The 12661-nt window shown below is 40.0% G+C and overlaps 1 protein-coding gene across 1 annotated transcript; it reads right to left on the bottom strand.

Moving 5' to 3' along the window:
* Positions 1 to 10616: 10616 nt before the first annotated feature.
* Positions 10617 to 11645, bottom strand: GPR33 (G protein-coupled receptor 33). The gene has a single exon (XM_006835504.1). It carries the CDS (start codon positions 11643 to 11645, stop codon positions 10617 to 10619), a length of 1029 nt encoding a protein of 342 aa, XP_006835567.1.
* Positions 11646 to 12661: the final 1016 nt, after the last annotated feature.

Genomic DNA, 12661 nt, shown 5'->3' with positions numbered 1-12661 from the left:
GCCTGGCAATCTGTAAAAATAACAATTATGAAATAATGTAATACATGACTCATCTGTGTAATACATGAGTCACCAAGAATTAAAACAGACTAGGAAGCAATGGGTTTGGCTTTGGTTTTAGCATAGCAATCAGAGTGATCTTTACAAAATGTGAATCTGGTTATATGGCTCTTTGGCTTAAAGTCCTTCAGTGGTTCTCCAGTAAACTCAGGATGAAGTGTAAAATGAAGTCCAGATAATATTTAAGGATCTTGTCCTGGTTGATCTCTCTGGCTCATTTGGACCATATCTGCTTCTTACACCTGTATTCTTACTTGCTCTGGACCTGCAACAATGACATCCCCTGGGATCCAGTTGTTGTTGTTGTTAAGTACCATCAAGCTGACTCTGACTCATAGCAACGCTGTTTAGGGTTTCCAAGGGGCAGCTGGTGAGTTTGAACCACCAATCTTGTGGTTCTAACTGACCTTGTGGTACAGTGCTTTATCCCTCAGGAATCCAGTTAGAAATGTAGAATCTCAGTCTTACTCCAGACTTACTGAATCAGAATCAGCGTTTTAACCAGTTTATTAGGTGATTCATATACAGATTAGAGTTTGGGAAGTGCTGCTTTATAGCGCTGTGCCCTCTCTCACGTATGAACTACTTACTCATTCTGCTTCCTCTGTTCAACTATCCTTCTCCTGCTTTAGCTGCTCCACAGGTCTCAGCCAGATCATCCCTCATTCAGGTAATCTGCTCTGTTATTCCAAACATGAGTTATTACTTAATAATGCTATTATTTCTTAACACTTTCTTTCCTGTTAAATGGGAGATTTTTTTTTCTTTTTTAAATTTTTATTGTGAATTATGTGATAGTTTACATGGGAAAACATCAGCTTTACATTCATCTTATCGTATTTCGTTTCTTTGCAACGATTACAATCAACCAAAGGATACATCCCGCAAGCCTGACCCCCAGCCATCAGCACATAGCCCCTCTCCCTCTCTGAGTCCAGAGTCCCCAGCTGCTCCATCTCTCCATGTCATCGTCTCTGTCTGCATCTCTGGTGTCACTGCCTCTCTGGGTAGGGTCCTGCACTCTGCTCTTCTCACTTGATGGTCCCAGTGACCTCTGCTCCTGGATTGCAGAATCAACCACTCCCCTCCTTTTGTTACAAAACATTTACCTTTACATTTCTGATACTCACAGTCTGTTCTGATATCAATTATTCACTATTATACCACAAGAGTCTTATCCCCATCTCCTTTCATCAGCCCCATCCCAACAGATTTGAAACCACTCAGTAGAGATTCTACCTTCCCCCATACCCTCTGGAACTAGGCTCCCTCTTGAAAGCTTGTAAGTCAGTCACTTCTTGCCTTTGTAGCCTCCCTCTTCCCCACCCCCCACCCCCATTTTGGTAGCCAATGTCCAAGTTGCCTATCCCTGTCTACCCTGTGTACCGAGGAGTTGGGAATGATCCTCGCTGTGAAGATTTGTTCTCTCTTTTGAGCTACTACATCCATAAGTATAGGTCAAGTTCATCAAATTGTAGCAGATTACTCTTTTTTTTTTACCTCTTCTTTATTCTTTTAGTTGAGTTCTGATCATCCAGCCATTGAAGCCAGGTCAAGTGGGTACTATCTGCAAGTATGGGTGTTCTTGTACATCTCCCCTCACTTCATATTAGCTGGACGTTTCACTCTCTGCTCTAATCCTGTGTGGCCATGTCATTGTCTCTGGGCCCAGGAGTCCCCAGGTCTTACCATACTGCTGGCCAACCAGGTCTCAATCCGGGTTCATAGGAGTCTATTGATTGTGGTTGGACTTAGCTCACTTACCTCATTGCTGTTTTTCCCCCACTTCCCCTTCTCGCTGACCAACATGGTCACCTGCCGGACCACATGCCTTCTCGTGTATTCCCCTTGAGTGTTAGTCTTGGAAGGGGATTTCCTAGAGATTTTGGTTTAACAGTTTAGTGTAAAACTTGTTATTCATTGTTGTTGTTGTTATGTGCCATGGAGTCGGTTCCGACTCATAGCGACCCTACATAGGGTTTCCGAGGCTGTACACCTTTACGGGGAGCAGAAAGCCTCATCTTTCTCCCACAGAACAGCTGGTAGTTTTGAACTGCTGACCTTGTGGCTCACAGCCCAATTCATAACCACTACGCTACCAGAGCTCCTTGTTAGCTGTTGTGAAATCAACCTTGGACTCATGCTGACTCCAGGCATGATGGGATCCAATTACTCTGATCCATAGGTTATCAGTGGCTGATTTTTTGAAAAAGTAGATTTTCAGGCCTTTCTTCCTAGTCCTTCATAGTCTATGAAGTCTGCTGAAACCTGTTTAATATCAGAGCAACATGCACGTCTCAACTGATGATGAATGGTGGCTGCACTTGAGGTGATTTAGCTGGGAATCAAACTAGGTCTCCCTCATGTATGACAGGAATTCTACCATTGAAACACCACTGCCCTACTGATAAGACCTGCAGTGCTGTTGCTATTAAGTACCGTTGAATCTGTCATGACTCATAGGGACCCTGTATAGTGTTTCCAAGGAACAGCTAAAGAGTTTGAACCATAGAACTTACAGTTCAAACCAATCTTATGGTCTAATGCTTCTCCTACAGTGCCACACCAGGACTGATAAGACCAAGACACTGGTATTTTTTTTTTAAAAAGGTCTCATATGAACTTAACATGGAGCAGATTCAGAACCACTGCACTAGACTGTAAGCTCCCTGAGGACAGGGATTGTATTATAGTCACTATTGTATCTCAGAATCTACCATAGTACCATAGGCTCTACTTTTAAATAATTGTTGCCTCAGGGCAATGTAAGCAGATTTGCATAGCACACAGCATCTTGCCTCCCACCCCAGCCCCTCTCACAAATGTTAGCTGCTGGGTAACCCATTCATCTATTAAAACAAAGAACCATTTCTTGAGGAAAGAACTTGGGCCAGCATTTGAAACACATCTCTAATAACCCCTTTATGCTATTCTTAAGTCAATTTGGTACTGTTATAACAAAGTTGTTGTTAAGTGCTATTGAGTTGGTTCTAACTCATAGCAATCCTGTCAAGGGTTAACAAGGAGCAAGCTTGTGGGTTTGAACTGCCAACCTTGTGGTTCATAGTCCAGTGCTGATCCTATAACATCACACTATATAATTAGATGGCAGGTTTATATAATTAGATATAGCAGGTTTATATAATTAGATGCTAGAAGACACATTGCTTTGAAACACTGTCTCTTTGCACCAGTTCCACAAAGCAGGCACTACTTCTTTGCTTATAAACTTCTTGGATTCTAAGAGTTTACAACAGAAAAGAGCTTGTGAATCAACACAACTATAACCAATAGATTTTCTAAACCTTATACCTAGTTTTATGGGAGGTTAAAAAAAAAAGGGGGGGGGATTATTTTCTTATATGTATGCCTTATTTTCTTAAGATATAAAATGACTTCTTAAAAAAAATACCTTAAATTTATGTAGTGTTTCCTACTTTTAGAAGTAATTTCATATTCATATTTTTATCTGCAGATGTATCTATTTTGCAGATGAGTAAACAGAACCTATAGACAATGTGTTCAGATAAAACACTAAGCTAAAAGCAAAGAAGGACTACCACCCATCCAAATCTCCTGATTACAAATTTGATGCCGTTTTAATTTTCATGCATGATGGGGATCTGATATTTTCTAGGTACCCGTGTTTGATATTTGTAGCCAAGAAGGCGACTTTAAATGAAATCCACAGAAAAAGTGGCTGTGGACTCACGGTCAGTCGCACTGTCTCTTCGAGATGACCTAAGACAGCAGGGGCAGTGATTGAGAGTGGAGTCTAGCTCTAGGTCGCTGTGGTTTGTAATGCTGGCTCTTCCCATTGTTTACTAATGGACCCTCGACAAATGCCTCACTTTCTTTTTTAAAAAAGTTTTTATTGTGAATTATGTGGGTCTACAGGGGAGAACATCCATTTTACATTCATCCTATCATATTTCGTTTCACTGCAATGATTACAGTCCCCTCCATGCACCATCAAACAATCAACGGGTACACCCCACATGCCTGCCCCCCAGCCATCAGCATACAGCCCCTCTCCCTCCCTGAGTCCAGTGTGCCCAGCCGTTCTATTTGTCCATGTCATTGTTTCTGCCTCCATTTCTTGTGTCACTGCTTCCCAATGCAGGGTCCTGAACTCCGTTCTTCTCTCACTTGATGGTCCCAGGGACCTCCGCTCCTGGACTGCCTCACTTTCTTAATCTGTACAACAGAAATACTATCAGAGTTGCTGTAGGAATAAGCAAATTACTACTTAGAATCGTACATTTAGAATCATACCTGCATACAAGATATGCCATAAATCATAGTTAAATACAAATCTGGTTGAATCTCATTATTTTATACCTAAGGTTGTTTTTAAAATCACACATTATGATTGTCCATACTCAATTTTCACTAAATGTCTTTGGTATAAACTGTGTATACAGTTATAGAAAATAAATGTAATCCAGAGGTTTTTTTTCTGAGTTTTAAGAGTTTGCAATTTATATAGAGAGAGGGTGTAAAAATACTTAAAAGAGCCCCAAAACTAGACTTGAGGAAAAAAAGACAACTTGAAAGCATAAGTTTATATGACTGCCAAAAACTATTGTTAACCAAAAAAAAAAAACCCACGCATCCCAAAGCACATTCCTTGTTGTTGTTGTAGCAAGCCTGAGAACAGAAACAAAAGACACACTCGATAGCTGCCAGGTTCCCAAAGCCATATCAAAGATTCATGGGTTCCATGTAATAACGTTCTTAAGCTCGGCATCATAAAACTTCAGTGGACTTGTCAGGACCCGAGAGAGTGTGGGGATTCTGTTGTTAGGTGCCTTGAGTTGGTTACTACTCATAGCAACCTGATATAGGGTTTCTGAGGCTACAGATCTTCTGTAATGATTAGTAGTCTCGGAAACCTCATATAGGGTTGCTATGAGTTGGAATGGAATTGATAGCACACAACCACCACCACCACCACCACCACCACCACTACAGAGTTTCTGTATATCTTTACAGGAGTAGAAAGATTTACCTTTCTTCTGCGTTGCAGCTGTTGGGTTTGAACTACTAGCCTTGTGGTTTGTTCGACGCTTATCCTACAGTACCACCATAACTCCTGGTCATTCTGTGTCTACTGCAGGGAAATTCAGAGCCATGACTTGATCATCAATTCCATCCCTTTCTTCTTGGGAAAACTGTCTGGGATCCAAAATCTTGAAATAGGATCAATGAATGATTACTTTCACCCACCCAAAACTTTTTGTCTCTTGTATCCAAAGTGAGAAAAACCAAATCCCTAGTTGCCCAAGGAAGCCCTACAAGTTAATTGAACAAGATTTCTAGGGCATCAAACCATGACTACTTTCTATCTGTAAAAAATTAATAATAATAAAATTTGAAACTAATTTCTCTTTCTGTTGGAAACCATTTGTCTCGGTTATCTAGTATGACTATAACATAACACAAATGCCACAAGTGGGTGACTTTAAAGAACAGACATTTAATTTTCTCACAGTTGTGGAGGTTTAAAGTCCAAATCAGGGTCTTTGTTATGTTGATTCCTTCTACAAACCATTTCTCCTAGTTTCTGGTGTGTGCCATCAGTCCTATATTCCTTTGTTTGTAGAGGGTCCTGGCACAGTCTCTGTATTCCTCCTGTGTGTGTACATGTCTCTGTACTTATGCCGCTCTTTATATAACTCAGATAGGAGCTCTGGTAGCGTAGTGGTTACGACTCGGGCTGTGAACTGCAAGGTCAGCAGTTCGAAACTACCAGCTGCTCCGCGGGAGAAAGATGAGGCTTTCTACTCCCGTAAAGATTTACACCCTCGGAAACCCTGTACAGGGTCGCTATGAGTCGGTTCCGACTCCACGGCACACAACAACAACATATAACTCAGAAGCAATTCGATTTTAGATCCACCCTAAACTGGTATGACTTCAACAAACGGATTACAATGCACTATAGGAAGTAACTACATTGCATTAGATTAGATTGTATCCACGATATAGGGGCTAGGATTGCAACACATATTTGGGTAGGGGGGCAGCACATAACACAAAGCATAACACTACTTGCAATTAATAGTACCTATTTTGAGGATTTCTAGGCAGGATTTATGCCTGTGGTTAAAAATTGCTTGTGCAAAAAAGGTAGTTTGCACATTTAGGGATTGAATGTGGGTTGTGTCCTAAATATCACCACCATGCTGTATCAATTGAACTGACTATATTGTTGTTAAGTGCCATCGAGTCAGTTCTGACTTATATTGACCCTGTATAGAATTTCCAAGGGCAGTTGGTGGGTTTGAAGTGCCGACCTTGTGGCTAGCAGTCGTGTTTATTCCTACAATGCCACACCAGGACTCCTACTAACTGTATGTTGTTGTTGTTGTTAAGTGCTGTCGAGTCAATTCTGACCCATAGCAACCCTGTATAGGGTTTCCAAGGAGCAGCTAGTGAGCTTGAACCACCAACCTTGCAGTTCAAATGACTTTGCAGTAGGATGCATTAACCCACAGCGCCACACCAGGACTCTACTAAGTGTATGTTGTTGTTGTTGTTGTTAAATGCCATCGAGTCGGGTCCGACCCATAGCGACCCTGTACAGGGTTTTCCGAGGGTGTAAATCTTTACGGGAGTAGAAAGCCTCATCTTTCTCCCGTGGAGCGGCTGGTAGTGTATAGGATGACCATAAATAAAGGGTAGCAGACCAGTGATAATGTGGTCACATATAACTTAGGTACTGCAATATATTACAAAAAGCTTGAAGCAAATCTTGAAAACCAGGGAAGCCAAATTAATATAGTAACTTCTATTCTAATATTAAATATACCATGCCATTATCCAGGCAAATTCTTAAACATTATAATTGCCTTAATCCTACATTTTTGAGACAACTTAAACTATAGGTATTGAAAAGAGATTTTGAAAATGTCTTTGTGTTTATAGTGTTTGGGGTTTTAAAAGCAAATCAGTGGCTATCTAAGATCTAACTATTGGTCTCTTTCATCTAGAGCAAAGGAGAAAGAAGGAAATCAAAGACCCAGAGAAGAAACTAGTTTACAAGATTAATAGTCTATATCAGGGGTGGGGAAGGTCCATTTTTAAGGCCCACGAAATTATTTGGTCTGGCCCTGCCAAGGCAACCACAGTTCCAGCTATCACATTGTTGTTAAGTGCCATCGAGATGGATCTGACTCGTAGTGACCAAGCGACTGGTGAGTTTGAACCACTGACCTTATAGTTCAAACTGACCAGGGGGAGTTAATTAAGTGTTTGACCAAATACAGCAGGCTAATTTTTACAGCTGATAATTTTGTAGGGCCCATGAAAGATGTTATAAATTTTGGCAGAAAAAGGGTTCCTTGCCCCTATGTGAACCACAGGCTCATCTCTTCAGAGACCAGAAGAACTAACTGGTACTGCTATCACTAACAGTCATTCTGATCCAGGCCACAACAAATGGATCCCAATAGACTGAGAGGATAATATGGAACAGAATTCAAAATCTTTAGAAGTTTAGACTCACTGGACTGGTTGAGATTAGAAGACTCCCTGAGACTATTGCCTGGATGTACTCCATAAACCTTGAACCAAAATGACCCTCTGAGGTCACCTTCTAGCTAAATAACTGATTGGCTCATAAAATGAAGACTATTACCAGTGAGTACTGCACACCTTTAAAAAATCATCTATATGAGACCAAATCATCAACAATTACTTTAAAGCAAAGGTGATAGAGTAAGGGAACAGATTGCTGGAATGAAACATCTAGAACAGAATTAATGAGAATGTTGGTAATCAATGTCTCTGAATTTTGTACTGAATTACAATGTCACTGAATTAGTACTGAATTGTGTACTAATTGTTCAATGGGAACCTAATTTGCTGTGTATACTTTCACTGAAAACACACCCATATATTATTTTTAAAAGTCTTTATACTTAAGATATTAAAATATAAAAGTAGCTATACTTTAACATAGTTAATATCAATATTCATGTTAATTTTTTTCATATCTATGTTAAATTTTGGTCACACCAGTTAAATAATTTAAGTGTTATCTAGATAAAGAGGACGTTCTATCCGAATGACTATTTGCTAGATTATGTGTCAGAAAATTCCCATTCATGGATACTATTGACATTTACAAACTGATATTGTTGTTGTTGTTAGGTGCTATTGAGTTGGTTCTAACTCATAATGACTTTGTGTTCAACAAAATGAAACACTGTTTAGCCCTGTACCATGCTCATAATTTTGTTCTTTTTTTGAGCCCATTGTTGCAGCCATCTCATTGAGGGTCTTTCCTATTTTCACTGACCTTCTACTTGACCAAATATATTCTTCTCCAGGTCCCCTCCACATGACATGTTCAAAGTACATGAGACAAAATCTCACTGTCTTGGATTATAAGGAGCTTTCTGGTTATACTTCTTCCGAGACAGATTTGTTCATTCTTCTGGCAGTCCATGATGGCATATTAATTATTATTCACCAACATCATAATTCAAATGCAGCAATTATTCTTCCTTCTGTATGAATATGAAGTGATTAAAAATATTATGGCTGGAGTCAGGAGCACCTTAGTCCTGAAAGTGACATCTTTGCTTTCTAACACTTTGTTGTTGTTGTTAGGTGCCGTTGAGTTGGTTCCGACCCATAGCGACCCTGAACAGGGTTTCCAAGGCTGTAAATCTTTAAGGGAGCAGAAAGCCTCATCTTTCTCCCGCGGGGCAGCTGGTAGTTTCAAACTGCTGACCTTACTATCCGCAGCCCAATTCATAACCACTACGCTACCAGAGCTCCTTTTCTAACACTTTAGAGAGGTCTTTTTGCAGCAGATTTGCTCAATGCAATATGCCTTTTAGTTGCTTTACTGCTACTTCTATGGACGATGGTTGTAGACACAAGTAAAATGAAATCCTTGACAACTTCAATGTTTTCTGTATTTATCATGATATAGCTTATTGGTCCGGTTGTGAGGATTTTTGTTTCCTTTCTGTTAAGATATAATCCAAACTGAAGGCTATAAAATTTAATCTTTATTAAATGACCCTGCAGAGTTCACCATCCACCATGGGTCTTCAAGGATGTGTGATCTTAGGGTTGTTTCCTGGGGGATATTTCCTAAGGCATGTAACTGTTGTCCCAACAAAAGCCCCTTCTCACTCCCTTGGGCCTCCAAATCCAGGATCACATACTGTATGTAAGGCATACCATATTCTACTCATCTTACAGTATTCATGAGAGTTCTCTGTGGAGAAGTATGCCAGGCTATTAAAGGAGAAACATGGTGGACCCAGATGACTGTCTCCATCCACTTAGGCTTCTCTTTCTAGAGCAGTTGGCCAAGAAGACGTCTGTCTCAAAAGAACTTTCTCAGTGTCTAACAAATTCTCAGTTAAGAAATTTCATACTTTTCTCTGGGGGTGATGTAAAGAAAGCAGAATCAACATCCACTGAATTAATTTTAATTCTTGAAAAGTTTTTTTTTGTCTGAATAAGTGAATTTCACAGCCATCCATACACATAGGGTTAATTGGTAATTGCCTGGAGAAAGTTGTCTTTCAATAAACTTTAAAATTTAAGGTATATACTTTCTAAGGCATTTATTATCATATTAAACTCTGATGTAACAAGGTGGAAATGTATGTATCTTGATACAGTAACATTTAAAATCTTTGCAACAGTAAAACACTTGGAAAATTATTGTTTTGAATTATTGTCCCTCGATATCAAGGACCTGTAGGGATACCACTCTGTGTTTGTTCAAGGATCAATTTTTTTTCTTTTTATTAAAGTTTTTATTGTGAATTGAGTGATAGTTTACATGGGAGAACATCGGTTTTACACTCATTGTTTCATTGCAATGATTACAGTCCCCTCTGTATCACCATTCAATAGTATTTGCTTCTATTCCCTCTGTTTTTTGGGGGGTGAGGTGGGGTGGGGTGGGTGGGATGTACACAAAAACACTTAGGAATATATAATCTTTTAAACAACCAAAGTGCACATTCTGCAAGCCTGCCTCCTGGCCACCAGCACACAGTCATTCTCCCTTCATGAGTCTAGAGTCCTCAGCTGCTCTGTCTTTCCATGTCTTCATCTCTGCCATCATTGCTTCTCTGGATAAGGCCCCACATTCTGCTCATGACCTTCTCCCTTGATGGTCCTAGGGTCCTCTGTTCCTAGAATATAAGATTAACTACTCCCCCTTTTATGTTACAAAACTTCTACCTTACAGTTGTGACAATCACAATTAGTCATGGTAACAATTACTCACTGTTGAATAATAGGAATCTTATCCCCATCTCCTTTCACCAGACCTGTCTAGACAAGATGAAAACTATTCAGTGGGAATTCTACCTTCCCCTGCATATTCTGAAATTAAACTCCCTCTTGAAAACTTGTAAGCCAGTTCCTTGGTGACTTTATAGCTCCCCCATTTTAGGTAGCCAATGTCTAAGTTGTCCATTCCTATCAACCCTGCCTACAGAGGGAATAGGTTGAAGATTCCTTCCCTGTTAGTTGATATTTACAGCTACTACATTCAAGGATCAAAAATTTAAAGTTTAAATTTCAGCTCCTGAATTTAGGTTTTGTGTCTTTTCTGAAGAAGAATCCTCAGTGAATATTGACTCAAACAGAGCAAGAATGGACTTCTTGAAAACTTTTTTGAAGTTTTCTCCAATAAATAGGTACAGTGTGGGAGAAAAGGCAGTATTGAAGGAAGTGGTTATTACTGTAAGTATCAGAGCTAACTGTAAAAATAGTGAATGCCTCTCAGTGAGAATTAAGCCCTGGTATATATGGTAGGGCATCCAACACACAAAGAAAGAGATAATGGCTGTCATCATGACTTTGAAGGGTTTGCTGGACTTGACTAGGCCTTTCTCTTTTATCTTGTGGGCTACTCTCCCATAAGAAACAACAATGATGAAGAAAGGCAGAAGGAAGCCCAGCAAAAAGCGGCTGATGAAACAGGACACATGAATCCATTTCCGCAATGCTTGTATCTCTTTGCTTTCCCAGTTAGCAGACATAGCATAGTTATTTCGACAGATCACAATTCCTTTTCCATTGTCATGTGTCTCCCTGAAAAACAAAAAGGGCATGCTGAGGGCAGTGGCACAGATCCAAACTCCAATGATGATGTTGTAAGCCAACTGTGGGGTTCGGTGCTGACGTGTCCACACTGGATGAAGAGTTAGAAGATAGCGATCAAGGCTAATGGCTGAGAGGAAGTAAACAGAGGCATACATCCCCAGAGACAAAGTACTGTTGAAGACTTTGCACATGGCAATTCCAAAGTTCCAGTGATTGTTCTGAAGGTAGGAGGTGGCCATAAATGGTATAATCAATGTTGAAATAAAATATGAGAGAATGAGATGCAAAAATAACAGCGTATTGACCGTCTTTTTCATTCTGAATTTCAGCACCCAGAGGTAGAGGCCATTGGTGATGATACCGATTATAAATGATATGAGCAAAAGAAACGCAATGAACAGACTGGTCTTTGAGTCAGGATATGGAACAGAAGTGCTGCTGCTTGCTAAAGTGGAGGCATTGTCCTGGTGATGAGTAGAATTGATCAGGTACATGACTTCCTGTGTACTGCGAAGCTGTGAAAATAACAACAAAAAAGAAGAAGCAAAAATAGGTTAATTATAGAGATTAAAAATAGGAATTTTTGCAGATCAGTAGCTAAAATCATAGGATTTTAACAATGCCAAGCATACTCTTTCTACAGTCTAAAATACAGAGGGTGGGGGTCTTCAAAAATTTCGTGGAGAGGACATAGCTCCGGGCGGAGAGATAGACTTCTTCCTGATCCTTCTTCTGTGCCCCATACAGCTTTCCCAGCAGAGCTGCCAGAGCTTCAGGGAGCCACAGCTAGTGAATTCATATTCTTCTGAGAAGTAGAAAAGTACTGCATGGGGAAGAAATACACTCCCTAATTTCCAACGCCACCTAAATGATGATGATGTCACTGGTTCTGTGAAAAGTGAAAGGAGAAATCTTTTGGAAGGGGATTCAGATGAAGAAGAGGACTTGTTTCCTAAGGGGACCATCTGGAATAAGATTTAAACGTAGAAATTATAAAATTCTGCATGCTCAGAATCAGATGGATGAAGTTATCGATGTCATGACATGCAAGAAAGTATCTCAAAGGTCATTGAAAGAGGGGAGACACTAGATGACGACAGGACTCCTGCCGTGGCACTGTAGGATCGGCACTGGACTGCGAAGCACAAGCTCTATAGTTCAAACTCAACCAGCTGCTCCTTGGAAACCCTATCCAGGGTCACTATGAGTCAGAACTGACTCAATGGTACACCACCAGTCCACCAGTCCAGCTCATCATTCTTATAGTTTTGTAATACCAGGCTGTATTTTATGACAGATTTTCGTCAAACAAGATCTGGGACAATAATAATAATAATAAAAGATTGCTGCAAAATTTAAATCAAACCTATGTATATACTTTCAGAACTTTTTCAAGAAACTAAAAGGCAAGCATTACTTCAAATTGAAGCATTGAAGGTGTCCAATGATCTTCTGCCCTTGTAATAAAATGCGTTTTTAATAATTAAGTTGAATGCAGAAATAGACAGCC

The sequence above is a fragment of the Chrysochloris asiatica genome, unplaced genomic scaffold (assembly GCF_000296735.1).
Source record: "Chrysochloris asiatica unplaced genomic scaffold, ChrAsi1.0 scaffold00017, whole genome shotgun sequence".
Lineage (NCBI taxonomy): Eukaryota > Metazoa > Chordata > Mammalia > Afrosoricida > Chrysochloridae > Chrysochloris > Chrysochloris asiatica.
This window is presented reverse-complemented; position numbering and strand designations above follow the sequence as displayed.

Coding starts and splice junctions, on each gene's coding strand:
- GPR33 (XM_006835504.1), bottom strand. CDS start 11,645: ATGTACCTGATCAATTCTACTCATCACCAGGACAATGCCTCCACTTTA.